This window comes from Myripristis murdjan, chromosome 22 (genome assembly GCF_902150065.1).
Source record: "Myripristis murdjan chromosome 22, fMyrMur1.1, whole genome shotgun sequence".
NCBI classification, from domain to species: Eukaryota; Metazoa; Chordata; class Actinopteri; order Holocentriformes; family Holocentridae; genus Myripristis; species Myripristis murdjan.
Window position 1 is genome coordinate 12,185,368 of NC_044001.1, and position 22,837 is coordinate 12,208,204.

The 22,837-nt window shown below is 42.9% G+C and overlaps 3 protein-coding genes across 5 annotated transcripts; all 3 read right to left on the bottom strand.

The window, feature by feature from the left end:
• Positions 1-714: 714 nt before the first annotated feature.
• Positions 715-5,943, bottom strand: LOC115354500 (transforming growth factor-beta receptor-associated protein 1). Its single transcript, XM_030044887.1, has 11 exons — positions 5,250-5,943; positions 4,265-4,459; positions 3,941-4,095; positions 3,039-3,121; positions 2,537-2,884; positions 2,292-2,349; positions 2,066-2,209; positions 1,712-1,852; positions 1,455-1,608; positions 943-1,364; positions 715-858 (listed from the first exon to the last, which is right to left on the bottom strand). Exons 1-11 carry the CDS (start codon positions 5,941-5,943, stop codon positions 715-717), a joined length of 2,538 nt encoding a protein of 845 aa, XP_029900747.1.
• A 1,503-nt stretch (positions 5,944-7,446) lies between these two features.
• fhl5 (four and a half LIM domains 5) lies at positions 7,447-9,912 on the bottom strand. Its single transcript, XM_030044532.1, has 5 exons — positions 9,748-9,912; positions 9,276-9,450; positions 8,152-8,321; positions 7,783-7,969; positions 7,447-7,598 (listed from the first exon to the last, which is right to left on the bottom strand). Exons 1-5 carry the CDS (start codon positions 9,907-9,909, stop codon positions 7,447-7,449), a joined length of 846 nt encoding a protein of 281 aa, XP_029900392.1. The 5' UTR covers positions 9,910-9,912.
• Positions 9,913-15,435: 5,523 nt separating this feature from the next.
• On the bottom strand, positions 15,436-22,309 carry fut9a (fucosyltransferase 9a). Of its 3 annotated transcripts, XM_030045234.1 has the most exons (4): positions 21,987-22,309; positions 19,779-20,028; positions 18,444-19,420; positions 15,436-16,234 (listed from the first exon to the last, which is right to left on the bottom strand). In XM_030045234.1, exons 3-4 carry the CDS (start codon positions 19,410-19,412, stop codon positions 16,160-16,162), a joined length of 1,044 nt encoding a protein of 347 aa, XP_029901094.1. In that variant the 5' UTR covers positions 19,413-19,420; positions 19,779-20,028; positions 21,987-22,309; the 3' UTR covers positions 15,436-16,159. The 3 variants fall into 3 exon arrangements, with proteins under 3 accessions (XP_029901094.1, XP_029901093.1, XP_029901092.1); XM_030045233.1 differs by lacking the exon at positions 15,436-16,234 and having other exon boundaries at positions 16,772-19,420; positions 19,779-19,941; XM_030045232.1 differs by lacking the exon at positions 15,436-16,234 and having other exon boundaries at positions 16,772-19,420.
• Positions 22,310-22,837: the final 528 nt, after the last annotated feature.

Consider the following 22,837-nt stretch of genomic DNA (forward strand, 5'->3'; position numbering starts at 1 on the left):
CTATACACACAGACATGTCATTTTGTGTTTTGTAAAATTAGTTTATTACAGAAATGCCCCTAACAGTGAACTTCCTTAACATATTTACTTTTCATGTTCAGACCTGTAATTGTGATTTCTTTTGCTCATAAATGTATATTAATACATCAAGAAGCAGCTGAATAAAAAGTCTCTCACGTGCTCTTGGCTCTTGTTGACACTGACGTTCTATTTCTGTCTTTATGCAGACAAATATACACAGTCTGTGGAAACCATGATGGTAGGGATGCATATATACAGCGATGGAAGATGTTCAAATTCCCTCTGGTCGTCAGGTTGACCACAGGTGGTTTCCATGTAAAACAGCAGCGCCTGATCATTGAATATATGCCCCCAGGCGTTCTCCACAGTGCACTTTATAGCTATTGCTGTCTATAGTTTTAAAGGAAATGGCTCAGACATGCCACGCTGAATGGTGCATCGTTTGCTTTTTTGCATTTTGAAACCAGTTATTTGCACAATGTATTTTCTTTTTTCTAATTAGGGAACGTGTCTAGTCCAAGGCCTATGAATTGAACCCTTGTACTGAATGTACCTAGATGACACACTCTAATCCAGTATAATCACTGGGTAAGACACACACACTTATCTGACCAGAAATAAACGTTATTCTCAAGGGTACTGAGACACACATACACCCATTTTCACAGACAATAGATGAGCCCATCAGTGTCTCTATGATGCCGTGTAGCCGCTGCAGCTCGTGTGGATCAGCTCGCCCCGGAGGTTACAGACAAACTGTAACTCTGTAAAGTCCTTCTTACAAACCTTACACACCTGGCCCTTGTCCACTCGAAACACTGTTTTTGAAGCCTGGGCCTGAAAGGGAGAAAGAGTTCAGAAATGGGGAACAATAATACACATGATGAACCATGCACACAGAAAAAAACAGATAGAACTCACCAATATGACCTTGTGTCTGAGGAGCTCTGCTTGGGCTAGAGCCCTTTGCAAACGCCCCATCCGCCTCTGGTGGGAGGTCTCCCTGAGGGCTCCCACCAAAAATTGGGAGACCAGCTGAAGCGACCAGGAGCCGGGCAGGAGCTGGAGGACTGTCTGTGGTGCAAAGACGTGAGGGTTTCTGTTCAGCAGATCCACAGCAGCACTGGTGAGATCCTCGGAGCTCAGATAAATGTTGAGCAGGGTGAGCAGCAGGGTGAGCCTGAGCTGTGTCCCCTGGCCCTGGGAAGCCCTGCAGCAGAAGGCCTCTGCAGCACAGGGGTCTCTCTCCTGATGAACCAGCACCTGTAGAGCCTGGGAGTATTCACCTGCTCTGCCTAGAAGAATGGCTCTCTCTGTGTGCAGAGCTGTTGATTTGACTCTCTCTGCAATGAAAATGAGCACTTGAATATAACAAGGGAATTTGTTTACTTTTTTTTGTTAAGGATGTACTTTGTGGCAAGGTATTCACAAACCATATACGGTGCTGATGTCATAGTATACTGAGTCCCACAGTAGCTGCCGCAGTTTCCCTCTGATTGCTCCTATATTCGATTCCACTTCTGTCTGGACGCTTTGCAGTGTCTGAGTAATGTATGCCAGTGCCAGGAGGTTGTGGTGTTTCTCCTCCTGAGAGCAGATTCAGGTACGCAGAAAGATCTCTAGTTAGTTCTTAATGCACATCACGTAGGACTGCATTTATTAGACTTCAAGACATAGCTGCTGCACCAACCTCACTTTTCAAGTCATGGATTAAGAACTCAAGATACAAAAGCAGTCCCAGTGGGTACTTCTCCAGGAAACTGAGGACATCATCTGTCCTAAATGTGTCTTGGTCATCTGGGGAACGCTTGGTGAAAATCTGTACTCCTATCTTTAAAAATAAGAAAAACCTGGCATTAATCGAATACATATTATATGGTATTAATAAAAAAAGAAGCATGGCTCATTAAATATTAAACGAGCCAATTAATACAGTGCGCTACTTTTCACCCTGATATTCTGTTTTAATGTTTATACCATATTGTTGCATTGTGCAACTCTGCCCTCTGCAGTTAAACTGAGAGTATGAGATATGAACAGGCACCTCTTGGTTTCTCTGCAGAGTCCAATCTGCAAATGTCCACACAGCATCCCTGTCCTCCAGTTGACTGAGAGTCCGCACGATGTGCTCATATACATCTGAACACGAGGGGTCGTCAAGTTGTCCATCTGTAATCTTCATCCAAGTCTGTAAAAATATGGTAAAGCTAAATCGTATATTTCGTATATAGAATTAGCATATGCATTTGTGGAGTCTTTGGAAATTTTACCTTTATTGCATTGGCTTGCATCCTGTGGCTCTGATAGAGTGAGCCTAATGCAAAAAATCTGAAAATTCAGCAAATGGTTCACTCAAAATTATACAAATGATATTGCATATCTGATACATTGAACTGAGGGCTCTCCTTTTGAAAAAAAAAAAAAAATGTTAGAAAGTATACGATAACAAGATACTTTTTGTCAGTGGTGAACATCATAATCAGTACGAAATATTCTGCAGAACATTTATTTTCACCTTTTGTGCTGCTGCAGAACAGGAACACAGAGGTCCAGTCTGCATGCATTGGGAGATGCCACAAGCTGCTCCAGGTTGTCAGTGTCTCCCTGTTCTGCGTATAACCTCAGGAGGGCGCAGTCCACCTCCTTACTGCTCTTCATGCCTTGCTCTGTCCCTCTGATGGCTCTGAGGAAGTCACCCAGGAAGTCCAGGTAATGAAGAAATATGCTTCTGTCCTCCTGCCAGAGCTCATGCAGATCCCTGGCCTTGCGTACTTGAACAGGCTGGGACTGAAAAGCCTCATCAAGACAGGACGCCATGCCTGGGTAGAGCCGGATGATTTCTTTGGGGTCCAGCTCACCTTTTCTGTACAAGTGTGTGATACATACCGTTCTGTGTTACACTAAAGTGCACAATAAAGCAGAACAAGCACAGAATTCATCACAACAATTTGTTGTGACTCATGTTGAATTCGAAACAGACATTAGAGAATTGCATGCAAGATGGTTTTCGCTCTCACATGAATAGATCCCTGGCCTCTGAAAAAGCCTCCTGGTAAAACTGAATAAATCCAGCCAGGCAAGTGATGGCCTTATGCAGCTCCTGCCAAGAGAAAATATTCTCTCAGATCAGGCTCACATTGCATGAGCATATTCTTTTTAGCGCATGAATATTTGAGCTCAAGTTAAGGAGGCAGAAGACTGCGTGATTGTCCTTAAATCTCCGGGGCAATACGTTACAATCCAGGATATTAAAAAGCTACAAAACAAAGCTTTTACTGTACAAGCATGAAGGCATAATGACTCATCAGGGTTTTAATTCTAACATCCTCAGCCTAACCTCTAACCTGTAACCTGAGCTATCACACAGATTACACTGAATCTCAGACACCATCTGTTGCCCTAAGTTGTATTCATCCTGCAGGAATACACCTGCTAGAGCATCTCACAATAACATACAGCCTGTGTACACCTCTACATCCTATCTCCATCTTTTCTACAGTGATGAAATATTAAATTCACACGCTGTGATGTGATACCAGTGGGGTTTGTAATACATGCATATTATCTACACACCAGTGGTATGTATGCCTATCTAAACTGGTGAAATTAAAGCGGCATCTGAATAGATAGATTGTGAGGGTTTTTTTTTTGGCTCTTAGATGGAGGAGTTAAGGGAGATAAGACATTAATCCCTGTGTTTCATCTCAGAATTTTACTTATACAACCCTTTGGAGGAAGAGCATTAAAATGTATATTTGTACTTTGTAAGAGACCTAGATTTCAGAAAGGGAACACGTTTGGTCCCCTGCTGTGACGTCTATTCATTTATTTATATGAAACATTGCACTCATTTTTTTTTCTGTTTCTTTAGTGGTATTGCTCAAGGAAAAGACCAAGCAGTCTCTCTGCTGCATTTCACCTTGTATGAGTCAAGTGGAAGGTGGCTTTGAACTCCATCCAGCAGCAATAAGGCCTCCTCTACCCTGTCGTGTCGTACAAGTGCCTGGATCTGCTCTTCTAATGGCACCAGAGACAGGCTGATAATGTCTCTCTCCGTGAACACTAGCGCACCATCTGAGGGGAGATTTGTTGGGGTTTTTTCAACATGTAGTAGCACTGGGTGCGAGAGTGACTGAATGTAAATCTGTGCACACAAAATGAACTACATCTTGGCAGGCGGCTATGTGGCCCTGTGGTTTACAATCTGCCAGGATGAGGCAATGAAGCGACAGTGGCAGTATACCTGATGTGGAGAGCAGACCTCTCGCCCCACTGAGACTCACAGTCTGTTTGAGCTTCTGATCCAACATGCTGTAGACAGAAAGCACTTGGGGCTGTAGGGTCAGGATGTAAGGGAAACATACTCCCGCTGCCAGCAGCTCCTCGGGCCACTGCAAAGGAGGGCGCTGGCATATCCCTGTTTTCATCACAAACATGCCTGTGGGATAAGGGCAGAGAGATATATCAGCAAAACAAATATCCTCTGGCTTGATGAATATATGGGGCAATGCTATGTTTTCCCCATATATGGCGCATGTATGATTCAATAATTGAGAAAGAAGGGGCCTAATTGGTATGAAATGCAAATATACTCATTGCCAAGGCACATACAGTCCAAATACAAATTTAAAAGACAGTTTTTGTTTATTTTTTTTATTTGTTTTGTTTTGTTTTTTGGATGAAGGTAAAATGACAAAATAGTATTGTGATGCTACAGAGACACCCTGGCCTACAAACTGTGTTCTCCAGATGTAAGAAAACAAGTTTGTTTGGTACAGACCTCAGCAAACATCACATCATCATTTAATTTATTTTTCAGTGAAAATGAAAAATACGATGGACAAATCCCAATTGCAATATTTGCCAAAATAATTGCAATTTTTCACCATATCACTCAGCCCTAGTGAAAACATAAAACGAGGCAAAGTAGTTCTCAAAGCAATTAGCAGATCATTAATTTGTCTGATAATGGCAATTGGTACCTGAGGTCAATCAAGCTATTTATCTTTATTTATCTTTACTTCAGTTTTGCATTACGTTTGCATTGTCTATATCATTGAAGTGAAGATACATCTTGCAGCAAACGTGGCACACTCACTTCTTTCTCCAAAAATAAATTGGGTTGTGTGTCTTTGGGGAAGAACCACTTTTCTATTTTATCTCCTCGCAAGAATGTTCTGTAGGGCGTGGCCCAAACAACATGTACCATACACATTTTGACAACTTACCCAAGGATCCAGGCCCATTCAGCAGGAATTCCCCTTCTCCAGCTGAGGTGACGAGGGCATTCTGCCTGCTGTGATTATGAGGGCAGAGCTCCACACTGTTCCCACTTTTGCTGTTGCAGAGGAGGTACCTGTCACTGGTGGCTACACAGATACTGGCACCATCTACTGCCAAGGCCACAGGGTCCTGGGGCAGAGAAACCTCCCTCACAGCCTCCCACCTGTCCACCCCCACCATGTGGATCTGGATCACCTTCCTCCTGCTGGAGGAAGTCACCATCTCCACGCATGCTGCCTGAGACTGGGCTGTGAGCGATGATTTGCACACCTCAAACGACGATACGTGTTGGATCTTCTTCAGAGCGGGAATGGGCTCTAAGGAGAACATGTTGAGGGCACTAACGCACCGGTCCCATAGCACCAGAAGGTGGTTGAAAACCGGGACCGCCCTCAGTTGGGTTACTGGGTTGCTTGAGCCAAGTTTTCTCACCCTACCTTCCCTGGTTTTCCTCAGGCCAGCGTCCAACTCTCCATTCATGCTACTGGAAAGGATGAGGTGCTGGACAAGTGAATCTCTGGTTCCCATGTAAACATTTCGATCATAGCACTCAAGGCACTGAATGATTGATTTATGTTTTTCCTTTGGGGCTGCTTGCCTTTCATAAATATGTGCTTGTTTGAAAGCTGTCAGAGGCATTGGAGATATGTTTGATGGCTGTTTTTTAAATTCTAGTACACAAGAGAGCAAAAAAGCTCAAGTTCAGTGATATTCAAATAATGGCTCACCAGCAATAAGAGAGAAGAGATACGGCTCATCAAAACTGTCACTGTGAAGAGCCCTTGAAACAGATATCTGCCAAAAACAAAGCTTCAGAGCTTAAAAAATGGCACCTCTGAGAGACTTGATAGTGGTAGATGATAGTAAGGTGTTTTAATTCAGAAGAAGTTCCTACCTCTGTGCTGTTCACTTCTCCTTCAGTATTTCAGTTCTGTAGTTTGTAAAACAGAGGCAGTTTCACCTCCCCTTGTGACTGTGTCCTGACAGGAAGTCTATGTCAGCATTTTACACTAACATAAACCGGCCTGAGAGGACAATTACACAATTCCTCCAGCAGTTTGACAAGAAAATCCGTTTACAAGTGTCAAAACAATGGTTACAGTAAAGAGGGATATTCTGGGGTGCCCACAGAGGTCACAGAGCCTTGTATTCTTGGCTTTTGCATGGACCAAAGTGGAGGTTTTGGTCAGTGGTCAGTGTACAAGGACAAGAACAAGTGATCCGTTAACCAAACCATATATGGCTGTCCCTCCTTTGTTTACAGTCTGAACTAGCTGGGTGCGATGAGTTCAAGGGGTGATACACATGCCAGAGAATGGTTTTACAGTTATGATTGTCTAAAGGATAACCGAGAAAAGACAGCATTGTCATAAAAAGGGAAGCCAAGCAAACCTACTATTATCGCTATATTTGCTGCACTGAACTTGGTGTCTCCTGGCCCTGCTCGTGAATTCATATAAACTAGACATGTATAGACTTCTCCTCTGGATGGCATCATTGAAGCAAAATTCCTTCACCGAAGACATTCCAGGACCAACAGCAACAGCAGGTTTTTCAGTGCTGTACTATTCATACCCGATTCAGCATGTTACCCATAGAAACATGTTTATTATGCAGGCAAAGTATCACAGAAACAGTCCTTGGTGTATAAGATATTCTGAGGGAGAAGCATAAATCATGCACCATTTAAATTCTGTGTATGCTTGAATCCTTATCTAGGCAACGGCAACCAGTGTAATCTCATATATGAATACAGTGGATAAACTGCATCTGTATATCTGTATATTTAGCATAGTAAAAGGGTTGAAATTCAGATCTGCATCAGAAGGAAACATTTTATCTCGTCCTTGTCACAAGTGAAATAATAATGATAATGTAAAAATCCACATGAGGTGTTTTGACACCATGGAGGAATGATGCTGGCCCATGTATGACTTTATGGAAATGTGAGCGTGTGTTGTGAGAGAAATGATCAATTACAAGACCAGCATCAGCATGCAACATTCATAATTTGCATTGTGCAGCAGGTTGCCAGGAGTTGCTGTGTCTAATTTAAGCGTGAGCACAAATATTCATGAATTCCCTGCATCTTTATCATTAGACTATGAGCTGTGTTGCTATTGGCGTGAGCGCACGGAAAGGTCACTTCTCCCTGCCGCAGTCGGTGCACAGGATGTTGTCGCGCTGGGTGAGGAACCCGCGTCCCACCAGCGACACAGAGCACTGCGTGCAGGTAAAACACTCGCTGTGCCACTGACGCTCCTCAAATGAGATGTACTTGGCCCCGGCCAGACCTGTGCACACCAAATAGTAATACACACACACACACACACACATAAAGAGGCAGGTTAATTGAGGATGTTCACCTTGTATGGCAGACAGTTCCCACACATGGCAACAGAGGCTTTAAGCTCAAGCTGGGGAGTTGCTTAGGGGGAGTCAAAATAAATGAAAACATTAGCATAGGCTGTGACTCACTGGTGATCGGCCTGGTGCAGCCCACACACTTCTTTGCATACAGGTTGCTGAAGCATTCGAGGCAGTAGGGGTAGTTCTCTCTCGAGGTGAAGCGCTGACCTGACAGCTGCTTCTTACAGCTGATGCATAGGAAACAGTCGCGGTGCCAGGGTTTGTCCTGGTAGGTCACCCCACCTGTTGTAATGGCCTGGAGGCAACGAGAAGTCAGGAAAGAGCAAGAAACACACACATGCACAAAACACTCACGGGCACTCCTCTTGCTATCCATCCTCTCATTATTCAGCCACATGATGGGTACCATAAAAACCCGAGTGTCAGGGAGATTAATGCTTTGGTCAATGTATATAAAATATTTAGCTGTAATTCTACCTTCTTACAAGCGCAGCACTGGTAGGCAAACTGCTTCTCAAAGCAGGGCACACAGAAGTAGCCAGTGTCTTTGGGGATGAAGGACTTGGTTCCTATTGGCTGCTGGCAGCGGTGGCACAGGAAGCAGGTCTCATGCCAGCTGTTCCCCTTGTATTCCATTTTGCGGGAACCTGGCACGGGGGATGAGGTGCAGCTTAGTCAGCATATGGTACCTCTATGACAGAAACACATCCCAGCCCAAAATAGACCACCTCTATCTGTAGGGGGAGAGGACGACGCAATCCTCATAATCTAGTGTGGGCCACTGCTGGGATAATTACTGCTGTGAATAAAGAGCCGGCATGAGGCTGCCTCGAAACACAGCAAAGTTTCATTTTAAGCTTCTTTTCTGCATGTGTGATAATCAGCATCATCATTATTATCTTTTTTTTTTTTTTTTTAAAGCTGAAGTAGTTGAACCTAATTATTGTCTTTGTCATCATCAGCCATAACATGATTACAATCATCATCCTCACCCTCCTCCTACTCCTTATCATCATCACCATCAACATCACCATCACCGTCATTATCAGGGCTTGAATAATGTAGACCAATACAGATTCCGATTTTTTTTTTAACTGAAGCTGCCAATAGCAGATAATTTTTGACAAACAGAAAAAAAGTGACTGGTTGCTCTACATGTTCAAACAAAGCTAAAAAAATGTGTCGGGGTGCTCTTGGAAACGGCGGAAACAGAGAATTTAAGGCACTCCAAATATCATGAAATGTGACAACGTGGAAGGAAATATTCATATTGATTTTATTAATGACTTAACCACTACAATAAATGCTTAATAGGCTTAATAAAGGCTTTATATTTCCTCCCTAATTGTCACATTTCATGATATCTGAAGTGCCACATTCTCTAGCAGGTATTTTATGTGCTAATCAATATCTTAATGTTTGAAAATTTCTATGCAAATAAAAAACAAGAAAACCTCTTTCATACTGAAGAGGGAAGGCACAAATATACTGATATTAGATATTTAAAAGGAGAAAAGGTAGATATCAGCCTGATACATATTGGTAAACCGCTAAATCGGTCTAACCCTAGATGTCACCCGCTGTTGTCATGCCAACCGTACCTGGCATGATGGTTTTCTTGCAGGTGGTACACTTGGAGGAGTACTCATGGGAGTAGCACTCAGTGCAGAGCAGTAGCTCATCCTTGGCAGCAAAGGCTTTTTCCACCAGAGAGCGGCTGCACTTGGCACACTTGAAGCACTGCTCATGCCAGTGGCGATCCTTATAGGACAGGTCCTGTCAACGTTTAGGACTTTATTTACTGCACTTGTCAATGCCTGTGAAGGTTTTCCTGAAACTGGCATGGTTAGAAACATGGAATGATAAACCAGAAAGGAAAATCATTGTGGTGACCTAAAAAAAAAAGTTTCTTGCCTAATTTAGGTCATCACAGACAAAAAGTTTCAAACAGTACTTTAGGTGTTTTAGTTTTTTTTTTTTTTTTTTTTTTTTTTTTTTCTATCTTGTTTGCTTCTTTTATACGCTGCTGATGTTGAACCCTTTGCTCTTAGGTCAGCACTGTCACTCCCTTACCTTGCAGTTACAGCCAATTGGTAAAGAGCAGTCCTCACAGCAGTTAGCAAACAGGTTCTCGTAGCACTTAGTGCAGTATTGCGTGTCCTCTTTCATTATGTACTTCTTCCCCAGCAGGGAGTCTTTGCAGTAATGGCAGTCGAAACGCTCGCCGGTGGACATCGTCACTTGCTTTTCTTAGCTGCGGGTCAAACAGAGAAGGATTGTACAACAAAGAAGAATAGCAGAGATGGGGGGGAAAAAAGCTCTGAAATAGGCCCTCCTTTCTGCAACCAGAGCACAAGCAATCTCATCCCCTTTGCATCAACCAAGTCAAGGGGCCAAGCAATTCTTTCCTTCTTTTCAAAAGCATCTGGAAAAAGCAATGCTCTATTAAAGAAACTAAGTCTCTACCTCAGTTGATATGGGGTGAGGATGAGGCTGAGCTGGGGGCTGCAGAGCGCGGTCCAGTCACAGGGATGGGGCACGGATGAAAAGGGGTAAGGCAGGATTAGGGGTATACACTGGGGGGGCTCATCTATAAATACTGGCCCTCTTATTAGCAGTAATCTCTGGGGAGAGTGGATATGCTCCACTGCACCATTTTGCACCTTTTAAGGGAGCTGTTGCTTCATACGCCACCTAGTTTGCGAATTGATTCAATCTTTGTTGTTTTATCAGAGAAATGTAATAAAAGATGTATGTTCATGAATAAAACGATGTATGCACCACTCACTGGCGCTGTAGATGTTTTTAATCTGTATAAAGATAGTGACACATTTACACAAATTCAGAGTTTTAATTAAGGAAAAACTAGTAAAGGCAAATATTCAAATACTACCAGTGGGAGAGATGAAACTATATAATTTATGTTGAGGCATCAAGCCCAAATGTTTGATTGCTATAAATATTACAGAAATATGCATCGTCAAAACAATTCCTTTGTCCCTAAAACTGCTACATCGTTTATCATTTACAAACTGATATCCAGTATGGACATTTGTGCCACAGCACTGGAGATAGTTGGCCATTTGGATGCTGTGACGTGTCTGGACACACTTGTGGCGCCGATCCATGCCTGTGCCACACAAGCATTTGCAGATGGTTTATGGGAGGGAGGCGCCAATAGCTTTGTGGTTGCCAGGCCCTGATGTATATTGCCAGGACCTCTCAGAGCCTATTGAGAGTGCCTTGGCAGCGTTTCAGATCGAGGAAGCTGTGGATGTTCAGTTCAAATTCTTATAGGCCTGGATGGCAGTTTGATTGTGAGTATCTTCTTGACACTAGCACTCATGCATCTTGATGACAAAATTCATTTTCTGTACATGCTGTTGTGTTTAATGGGGTCTGGCTCTCAAAATGTGACGACATCTCACAAGCTGGGGTGCTGTGCGCAGATTATTGCACTGAAAAGTGTTTTGTTTTTTTTTTCTTTTTTTTTTTTTCATGTTTGGCTCACTCAAATAAGCCCAAGGAAATAAATGGAAATAGACTGGTGGTTGTTTGAAAAAAAAAAAATACATATGTCAGGCAGTGTCAGCCCATACAGAGCACATGCTATGTACAGACAAATTGTAATTTACAAACCTGCATAAAAATCCCAGTTCTTGATCACCTTTGATGGACAGCCAGCTAATTACATTTGAATCTTGGAGCATCTGCTCATATCGTTTTTCAAAAGGATCAGGAGGCAAACGTCTTTATAAAAATAGCCTGGGACGACCACCAGCCCACCCCAGAGGCCTAATCCTTCATACAAACACACACACACACACACACACACATACATGCACAGACACAGGAAGGTCACTGACTGGGATGAGGCTGAAAGGAATGCCACAAGGGCTACAGAGATTCACTTCCCTTGTACTACACCCCTCTGCATGCAGTTTGGTTCCCTTACATGTAAAGAAGCATGCAATTACATGTAAAATCACTCTCTAGCTGTCCAAGTGATTGTTTCAAGTTAATCTCCACCTCTAAATCAGCCCCTAATGTTGGATCGTAGGTATGTGCTGCTCTCATGTTAACCTGTTGTTGTATGTTATGTAAGACCTTTTTGATGCAAAGTTACCTCATCAGGTCAAGCATTTAGGTGCAGGAAAGGATTTTGGAAAACACTGTGGATTTGAAATCATGTGAGGCTTGAGATCCTATGGAATTCTAACTAGGCAGATCCACTGGATTACACAGAGTAATCTCCTGTACTGGATTATATTACCACAGCATTGTATCGGTCAGTGTTAGTGTCCTGACCGGCAGCTGTAAATCAAACGGCCAGACCTTAAATAAACCCCCGACCCAACTGTAGGCCAAATATAGTCATTGCCTCTCAAAAGCATCTAATCTTTGTTTCACTGGTGGGTGCTGCACTGTATGTCTATCATGTGACACCATGCCAATGTGGAGATGACCTAAATTCACCAGCAAACAAAAAGGCTTATCTCTTCGAGTGTGGTGGCATAATGTGAAAGTCATGGAAAAACAGCTTGTATTTCAACATTCAGGCAACTTTGAATGCTGCTCGGAAATGTTATTCACTGGATATTAAAGCAGGGATTAGTGTAATTGTATATTGTTCGCGCTAATCTCTGTGTGAATGCATTTGTGCATGTGTTTGTAAATGTACAATTTGTATGGTATCTGATAGATAGCAGGGCCTCTGGCTGTCTTTGTCTCTTAGATTATTAACTTCTAGATGGGCACCCGGCTGTGGCAACTCTGCAGAGTAAAAAGCTTGCTGATCTTGCATATTCCTTTGCCTGCTTAATCCTCTGAAGTCAACTAGTGGGCAGCTGCCAACAGATTTCGTATGCTGCCCGTCTCGTTCCCAATAAATAGGCCTTTATCTGACCTGGACTCGGGTGTCCTCTTATCTTAATGCATTCAGTCTTTACAACAAGGTGTCAGTGGCCGTTTTTTCCCCCCCTTAATCAAATGATCTCAGGGAAGAACAGATGCATTTACTTTGGTGGATCCTTTGAGGTGGTGACTCGTAGACTGAGAAGGATCAGCGCTACACAGTCGCTTCCCTCAGCAGCACAAAAGCCTCGCCGCACCAGAGTTGACAGCTGGTTGGCATGGTGATGACAGGATAAGTAGGATCCATTAGGTTGAGACGGGGCGCTGCTCTAGTAGTTAATGAGAGGACTCACACAAACCTGTCCCTGTGAGCAGGCCTCTAAAATCTCCTCCAACATGGAGGGCTCGTTTTCAGCGGAGCGCTCAGACAGAACAGGATAGCCACATAGGGGGTTGCCGGGGGACAAGGAGGTACAATCGCTAAGTCTGTGATCTCCCCGAACCTTACACCCCATCAGGGAGGCACTGCCTAGGTAATGCATGCACCCGCACCCACGGCTCCACCTTCTCCCCCTCACGATTCATGGCATGAGTGGGCGAGAAGAAGTGTGAGGGAGCCAGACATATGATCTCCGCTGCTAAAGAGGAGAGAAAGTTGTCTACTCGTCAGAATGCCGAGGCCATTAAAACGTTCTCCTCGGTTCCCCACCCTCTCCTCCTCAACACACTTTGTATTCCAACAGGGCGCATGTTCACAAAGCTGGTGAGCACCTTTGAGTGACAGCAATGTGACAGGGTGCAGGTTCGCCACCGACATATTCCACATTATAATCGTAATCAGGAATGTATCGCTAATATGTTAGTCATAATCAATTATCCACAGCCTGCAAAGCAGAGACAGCATTTGGATACAAAAGATGGAAATGCAAACCAACCTTTCTGAAGAAAGCACAGTCTTTGGTGAGCCTCTGATAGTTTCAGAACCCAAAGAGGAGCCTGACTGCTTTTTTTTCCCCCCTACAATATCTTTCTGTCTCTAGCTTTGAGCCTCAGCTGTGACGGCAGCACAGATATTTTCCCAGGAATAATAACTTGACTGTCCAGCGCCTTGCTCTGAAACACTTCCTGTTACACAAATATTGCAGTACAAATAAACAAGCTTCAAGTTTTTGATGAAAAGATTCCAGCTTCTCGGATGTGTCCTGAAAGCAGCGGCCTCCATCGTGCTCCGGCGGCGGTTGGTATGGTAGGAATTTCATCTGGATTATGGCTCATTCTCTGGTGAATTATCTGCCAGGGTTCAGGGGGTAGAATTTAAATGCAGGGAGGATATTTTCTGAACTATTTCCAAAACCTATGCTGAAAATATTAAAGGGCTGCTGTCATATTTACTGTTGTCTAAGAATTAGAAGGTAAAGGCTAGTCAGTTAATCTGTTCAAGGAATCTAGACTATATGACTATGTGATATTATAAAGGCAATTAAAAAACATAATTCACAGATCATGTCCTTATTTAAGCAGGCAGATATAAAGTGCATTTCTGGGGACGGTGACCTCTTCGAGGACACCTTCTTGAGTTCCACAGACTGATGGGACAAATCCCACCGTGCGTTTTGAGAACGTCAACTGAACTTTCACATTAATCCCCAAATGACATCGGTGGATTGTTTACACCGCCGTTGCCGGTGACAGACACTTATCACACACGCTTTTTCTCTTGGTGTACAGCCGGGGCGATGGGCTAAGCGGTGTGAACTCTGCATGGTGGAGGAGATGACTGCAAATACCAGAGTGCTCGTGAGGATATGGGGTAACCAACAACAGCAAGAGGATCGAGGCGTAACCACCACAACACACTCTCCTCGCTCTCATCAATCACTTAGCGGGGCTTTTGGACCCCTATTTATACCTCTGCCTGCATAGCATGGCACTGTATAATAGAGTGGGCAACAACTGTGGAAATTACATCTGCTATAGATGTAACAACACTATTATAAGTGACATTAGTTAAAAGGCGTTAGGAAATGTGTCTCGCCAGAACGCCCCACGCTTTTACATACATACAAGACACATGGAAAACACTGGAACTTGAAGGCGATGTCTGTATTTACATGGACTTGAGTATCCCGGTTATGATCGAGTTTTTGAAGTACGCCGTTTTTGTGTTTGTGCATGTAAACATCAAATGCTGATTTCAAAAACCTGCATAAGCCCTTATCATGGTTTTGAGAAAACTTGATTATGCTAGCTGGAGTACTCCGAAAGAAACCGGGACACTGTTGCATGTATTACCCAATTTCCCCTCGGGGATCAATACAGTATTTCTGATTCTGATTCTGTATACATCTTATCCCGGTTTATCCCTGTCGCTCTCTTCTCCCATTGCTTGCAATAAGGAGGATAAGCCAAATCCGCAATGCGATGTTGGCATTTAATCGTGCTAAGCCCGCTATAACCCAAAGTGGTCCCATTTATACAAAGAAGATGTATTATTATTGTTATTTTCAATAGCCACAGTCACATTAATTTAAGGGTAACAGTTACAGAGGAATATCAGATTAATGATTTCAAAATTGCTGGTTTGTGTTGCAAACATCACAGGCGCCTGCCCAAACAGCATGTAGTAATCAGTAATCAGGATACTATATTGTCTAGTATGTACCACATGTACAGATATGAATAACCAGATTTGTCTGTGAAAATGCCATGTCTCAAATGTGATCAAAACTGGAATAAGGATTGGCAGTCACTGAGAAATGATTTGTGATTTGATTTTTGGTGTCGCTGAGTCAGCAGAAAATTATTCACACGTGGGAAATAAGGATCCAGTGATGCGTCCCACGAAAAACAGCTCAAATATATCTCTATAAAAGAATGCGGTATGTTTCAGTCATCATATTTGCTCATTTGTCCATATCTTTATTTTCTTTGACACTATCAGACATCTACAATTAAACACAACATTTGGCAAAATACAATGATTTGGCAAAAACTTGTACTGATTGATTCACCGATTACATCAGTGAACTGGCAGAGAATGAGCATTGCTTGAGAAATGTTCATGTTCAGCCACACATGAAGATTTCAGTCCACTCGGTACAGTGTTTTTAAGGACCCCAGCAATGCTAGCGCCAGGTCAAACAAAGACGCAGAGACATCCTGATTCACTCTCTGCTACCGTGCACACTCACAGACAGAGGGACAGAGAGGTGACAGCTCGTCATGTTTGTTTTTGTGCAAAAAAAAAGAAAAAGAAGACAGACAGAGAACGGAAAAGAGTAAGAGAGAGAGATTAGACGACACGAAAACAAATGTTTTGTTCCTTAAAGTCACCAACCACATTGAACAAGAAACCTTTGCTTTTCATACATGAGATTGGACTGTACAACGCGAAACCATCTCTGGCAGTTTCATGGTTATTCTCTGGGACAGTCTATGTCTTGGATGACAGTTTATGAACTCACAATAGCTCCATCTGAGACAGCCACCAGCACAGTGAGTCACACATTTCCACATGAATAAAAGTGCTATATCTCTGCTGCATTTCGGCAAGACTTCTGCAATTAGGTCATGCCAACAGGATTACTGCCTAATCCCAAAAACTGTCTGTACTCCTCTGTGTGAAATTGCCTCACTTGAGGAAAATGTCCACCTCACAACACAGAAACCATTGTCTTTGACACTGGCTCTCCTTTTTAAAGCGACTCTCCCTCCTATTGCCGTCGTTTCACAGCCTTTTCAAGCACAAACATTACTCAACAAAGGGACAGTGAAGTCACATTCACTGCCTGACAACACTTGCATGTTAGAAAGAGATTTTAACATTACAAATATATACAACACACTGGTTTTTTTTTTTCTTCCCATCAATGCGAACACGGTGGGAGTCTCCCTCAATCTGATGTACATACAGAATCTATGTTAGTGGGCTAGTTTGTTTCACATGATCATTCAGTTCACTACAAGTTTTATATACAGGATTCATTATGGTGATTAGAACCATACTCGTATTCCATAAGAAAAATAATTGAATTCATCCTAATTTACATCAATGGTCCCTTTGACAGTGAAGAAATATCAAAATGATAATAACCTGAAACATGTTTGAGTTCGACTAAGGAGCCACTGGCTTTTCTTGCATAAAATGTTGACATGGTTTTGCACAGTTCTTGCTGTAAGACTCAACCATTGTGTCATTAGCTGCTGAGTGCTGTTAAGATGCATCGCTCAGTGGATGAACCGCTTTTAACAACATTAAAGGTGATGTGATATCTGCATACAATGAACTAGCCTTTCATGGTGTGATCTTGTGTGGCGTGGATTGGCTGACAAGTCACACAACTGTAAACAGGAATGTAAACAAAAATCCAGAAATATATCTTTCACATGCGGCCTGTGCCTCCCCAAACAACAACAACGGTCTGATGATTCAAGGACAGAAACATGGATTATCTAGTAGTCATCATGCCAAATTTCACATCTTACACATTTTCCTAACAGGTCGCAAATATGTGGGCAGATATCAGGCTGTCTATTTTCTTCATAATTCACACTCATTTCAGGCGTATGATAACATTTGCTTGAAGTGGATGAATATTTGAATATAAATATTTAAAACGATGTCGTGAGATGGGAGTACAGTGCACACAGAAATCTGCATAATAAAAGGATTGGTTATCATGTATGCTCAACTTGTGCTCTTATCTTGGTTGTATTCATTACGGCTTCTATCAGACTTTGTAGATCAAATCAGAGTGCAACATAATTATGTGTGGGGGAGTTTCATATTACAGTACGCTGGTACTGTACTATCATCATCCACATGGAATCAAAATGAGCTCTAACACATTATATGCGATAATGCCCGATTCACAACATGACTAAAACAGTAGGCTGCCTCAGTCCCAGTCACATGTGGTGTCCGAGACTGGAATAGTGATCACCTTATACCTTCTACAGCCGGATAACATGGAGCCCATCTGTCTTGCTGTACATATGTAAAGATAGATAACAGTTGGATTTGCAGTGCAAATTCAAACTTACGGGAAAAAAAGAAAAAAGAAAAAAGAAAGACAACTTGATAATTCCAAAAATACACAATATGTACATTTTCCAGTAGATGACACAATTGAACTACTTTCACATTTGAGTTCAGTAAACACTGCATAGGTGACTGTATCACTACCACAGATGAGATTGTTTTTTATCATATAATGCCTCACTTGAATAAATATTACATAAATATTTTCATTGAAACAATTATTATGTCATCCCTTCTTCAACCAACGCTTTTCAATGTCCCCTGTATGCCACTTCATTAAAATGACATAAATGTGTAATGTTTAGAAGATGTTAAAAAAAATGCTGAAGCATGATTTTTTTTCCTGTTGTACAGGTACATATATCCAATCAAGCATTCATACTAAAAAATAAAATGTAATGAAATAGCAGCAAATGTGGTCATGTTAAGAAGAGATGAAGTGCAAAACATGAAATGACATAACAAAAATGTAGTGCATTTGAAGTTGATAAAATAAATACAAATCATAAATCAATAACAACATGCAAAAGGCAAAGTAAGGCTTAAGAGAAAACTGGCTTCTCCCTTCCCTCCACAAACAAAAAGAATAAAATAAAATAAAATAAAAATGGGTGTCTCATTTGGGTCACTGAACCAATAGAAAAACATCATTCAGGAGCACTGTACAGAACAGTGATGAACCTTCATGTTGAATGAAGGACAAAAATCTTAAAGCACTGCCTTCAACAACAAAACAAGCACTGCATAGCCCTTCAAAGCACTACCCACCCCAGTACCATTTGTCAAGGTTATTGAATGCTTTGTACTCCTTGTGCCTGCGCAGGTAATCACAAGCCAGGCAAGTGTGCTCTGCCCAGAAATAGGCCTTCTTTACTTTAAAGTGCCTCCGCCACTCAAAGTACCTGAGGTACAGTTCCTCATTTTTGTCCAAAAGTAGCAGGTAGTCGGCCAGCTCCTTGGGCGAGGTGAAGTCGTCTACATGGATGAAGGCGTCTCCCTGGACAAAGTTCTCGTAGTTCTGCCTTGGTGGGCCGAGAACCACTGGCACCGTGCCCACAGAGAGCGGGTTGTACAGTTTTTCAGTGATGTAGTCCTTGTGAATGGAGTTCTCAAATGCCAGGTAGAACTTACAGCTGGCGATGGTGGGGAAGTAGTCTTGGTCGGAGATGTACTCCCCGAAGGCTTGTCCGTACGCGTGAACCTCGATGTGTTTGTACAGCTCGTTGTAGTATTTCACCCGCACGTGGTCCGGGTTCCAGTTGCTCACAATCCAACAGATCAGCTTGCTTTTGCTGGGTGGAACAAAATCCTCCTCGCCCTCTGCTGCTACGATGGACCCATAAGGCACTTCAATGTCAGCATCCTGACGGTAATTGAGAGTCAGATTGAACAGGTTCTCGATCCCGGGGAGCTGGGACGAGTGGGACGGGGACTCCAAGTTCATCCATATCCACTTCTGGAAGGATGGTCGCTGGAGCGGGGGCAGGTTGGACAGGTCAGTACAGATATCCCTGTGGTGTATGACGACCCCATCTGACTTATTGTAGAGGTTCCTGTCCGCCGTGATGAAGCAGCCCTCGATGTTGAAGAGCGAGCTGCAGACGCTCAAGTCGTAGGTTTGTCCGAAGGGCCAGAGCCAGACCAGCACAGTGGTCAGGTTTTTATCACTCTTGGTGGAGAAGAGATTCTTGACCCGGTCTGTGGATGCTGTTGACTCTACAGGACCTGATAACCAGCTGGTAGATGGTTTAAAATACATCAAAAACAGAGTCACAAAGCATCCCAGTATGAAAGTGCCAAGTAGAAGGGGTCGTAGAATTCTGTGAAAAGGTGCAGATGGCATACTCTGTCCTGCAAAGGACCAATGAAAGAGAAAGTGAGATAGAAGTACATCAGATCATGACAGATCAAATCTTCAGGGTATGACATGCAGAATTATGACTTAATCACATTATGGTCTTTATGCATTAGCACCGTGTGTGAATATTTTACATTACACTGGATCATGTACTGTGGAGATGACGTGTGCTGCAAGTAAATGTAGTTTGTGCCTGTGTGAAGTGGACTCTCAGCATATGAACATGATGTCCTGTGCTCTTGTTATTATCAGGAATGAATACACTGCTGTGCACAAAGCACCCACCACTTTCACTGGATCAATATTCATAAAGGGAAAATGCTCACATCCACATGTAAATATAATACGGACCTTGTGGATTTGACAGTTTGCTGAAATCCAAGCAAGAGTGGAGGCTGTGGGATTCTGAGGGAGCAGGTCCTACATTTGGCCGACAGTGGGATCACATTCTTCTCAGTGAGTCAGTGTTCATGGGAAAAAATCGCAGGTCACGCCTCTTATGACAGATGCCACTCTGCGATTATGCAGAATAATAGGGCTCCTTAATCAGCTAATGAAGTGTGTCTGATCTTGAATATACAGTTCTTCTCAGTGAGGCCTCCTTTACATGAGGAGAGAGAGAGTCAGTTAGGCTAGAAACAGGGAAAATTAAAACAAGCCATCATCATCACAAATATTAAGGCCACAGACAGAAATGCAGCACCATGTGTTGAGGACACAGGGAACTAACATGAGGAGAAAAACCTAATTTAATACTCCGATTAAGTATGTTTCCTTAACATATTTCACCAGAGAAAGAAAGACTGTATGATCTGAGATTACAAAAAAGTAAAACATGAAAACTGCTGGGTAAAAATGGAAGTGAGATTTCACTAATAATTATTTTCTGATAATAAGTGAATGCTGCCATCTTAAGGCTGAAGAGAGTAGAATGGCCCCCTGACTCCCCAGCTTTCTAGGGCTCAACACACCTGCGTGTTGCATAAAGAGGCCATACATGCAGACTGAGATGCCACATGGAGCGACAGACCTTGAGAGGCCCCTTTTCATTCCACATAGTCATTGCAACAGCTTTAAATCAATAACACCAACTCAGCCACTGATTTTACTTACACCATCTGCCCAATATGCCATGACTTATAAAGAACAATTGGCCTGATGTCTCACAGCCCCATTTCATCCTCCCCATCCATGCAAACAGCTGTGACTTAGGTGCAGAGATCTGTGTTCGTAAGCCACATGAACCGGGGCCAGATGAATCTAACTCCTTTTAAAGGCTTACGGTATCAATACATTTTCATGTAGGCAAATCCTCTTACACCGCTGGAACACACTCTCTGTTAGCAGCAGTGATAAGCTCCTTGCTTTACAGAAGATGCAGCCCATGCATACCTTCATATGCAGCCGGTGTGAGGGAGAATAAAATGCAATTTGGATTTAGAAAGGCTGCATTGTAGTGCGGAGATCAAAGTCAGGGCTATAAAATATGTAGCTGGTAAAGTTATTGTGTCTCCATGGTGATCATGCTGAGGTCAGAGCATATCATATGAGGGTGTAGTATGGTTCACTGATCTGCATCTCCAGCTCTCTCTCTTTCCCATATATCTTTAAATTGGATCCTCCAACAAAATGACACTAGGATGAGACACGTGCGCAGCCCAAGCATTCATTCAAATGTTGAAATAACATAACCGGGTTTTTGTAAAATGCACTGTGATGTATTTGGGACACGGAAAGAGCACCGCATGGATGAGTAGTCTGCAGCGGGGCTACGTTTGGAATGACTGGGTAGAAAAAAACTGCAACCACTGATTTCAGTAGCATGTCATACAGAGATGCACGGGTAATTGCTTTTTAGGTGGTTTTAATAGTAAGTGCAGAGCAAATGACGTGACCGAGAGTGCTCATTTGCGTCAAGGCTTAAAAAGTAATTAGATAATTTCACATTTTCACTTTGCTTGATCTGTATTCTGCCAGGAAGGCCATAGACGTGGCTTTATAAAAGGGCACCCTGTCCAAGGTGAGAATAAATTTTCAACCACTGAGCACTGAAGGTCATTTTAAAACGTGATGCGAGCCAAGGCACTGTTTAAAATGGTTGTCAGTCGGCTGGAGTGGTACTGCATTGAAGTTGATGAGAATACTGGAGATGCACTGCCACAGTGTGCTCTAACACAACACCCTTTTGCGCACCAAAAACGCGCACAATGTAAATAATGGCCAAGCGGACAGTACTGAAAAATGTTTTTGCGATGAAAACACAGTCAGCATTGTTACCCACGATTTACACACACTCACACACTCACACGCAAAAAGGCGTATTCGAATGGGATAAAACATTTATGATCACCCACAGGATAAAAGTGGCTACAGTGAAATTACTGTTTTACAAAAATGCATATGGCCCAAAGAAAATGCAATAACAGCGGCCAGTGAATTTACAGAGACAAGCCGTTATGTGGATCAATTTCTAATTAGCTTGCGAGGATTTGCGTTCAAAACCAGGTACCACTGCTCTGCCATGGGGTGCAGGGGAAAATAGCCATGCATTTCACTCACCATCTCGACAGGCGTGAATCAAAATAGACCTTTCTTCTCATTTCCACCCTGAGTCCCGCACCCTTTCAAAGACACCTTGCACCACACAGATCATCTGAAGGATGTGTACGGAATAAATATTTGCGCCGGTCCGCCGTATTTGCAGAAATACATCCGGATGTGCCCGCATCCATCGTCCTGATCCCGAAAACGATACCTTCTGTAGCAATGTGGGCTGATTCCTCCCTGTTGCACACCGACGCAAAGAATAATGGCTGCAAAAATCGGCGGCTACCCTCTCACCCTGCAGACTAAATTCACCGCTCGGTGTATGAGGACGCCATGCTCAGGGATGTGATGCGATGTGGAATAATTCCCTGCTGGCTGCCCATGCGCTACCTTGCTGTGTTTACCGTTAATGCAGCTGTAGGCTGTAGCGGGGCTTCAGTTGTGGGAGGCTGAGATTCAGCTTTCATGAATTGATGATCCAGCATTAGACTTTAATCATCAGGTTGAGGGGCTGATCTAAATAAAGAATACGAGAATGAATGGAGTGAATCATTTCTGTAGGTGAGAATTGTTATTTATTTATTTATTTATTTATTTAATCCACGGGGGCTGGGTTTGTCCAGATACACACTGAGCAGGTTTGAGACAGGGCTGAGGCCGCTTCAGTGATGTCGTGGTAAATCAAAAGCTGCATGAACTATGACCTCCAGTTGATGATGATGATGATGATGATGATAATTATGGCACCACAACCACCAGTATGAAATAAAAATCAATTAGCTCTAGGAAAGCATTATGTCACGCTTTCCCTTCTCAAACGACCCTATTATGGTGCATCTTGTCAGATGCTTCCTATGATACAA

Bases quoted from the DNA above. Each gene is read 5' to 3' on its own strand.
- LOC115354500 (XM_030044887.1), bottom strand. From the start codon at position 5,943: ATGCCTCTGACAGCTTTCAAACAAGCACATATTTATGAAAGGCAAGCA. The intron at 4,460-5,249 runs GTAAGTTGTCAA...CTTATCCCACAG, and splicing joins GAATGGGCCTGGATCCTTGG to GCATGTTTGTGATGAAAACA. The intron at 1,365-1,454 runs GTTTGTGAATAC...TTTTCATTGCAG, and splicing joins TGACATCAGCACCGTATATG to AGAGAGTCAAATCAACAGCT.
- fhl5 (XM_030044532.1), bottom strand. From the start codon at position 9,909: ATGTCCACCGGCGAGCGTTTCGACTGCCATTACTGCAAAGACTCCCTG. The intron at 9,451-9,747 runs GTAAGGGAGTGA...AAACGTTGACAG, and splicing joins CAATTGGCTGTAACTGCAAG to GACCTGTCCTATAAGGATCG. The intron at 7,599-7,782 runs GTGAGTCACAGC...TGGTGTGCACAG, and splicing joins CTGCACCAGGCCGATCACCA to GTCTGGCCGGGGCCAAGTAC.
- fut9a (XM_030045233.1), bottom strand. From the start codon at position 19,412: ATGCCATCTGCACCTTTTCACAGAATTCTACGACCCCTTCTACTTGGC.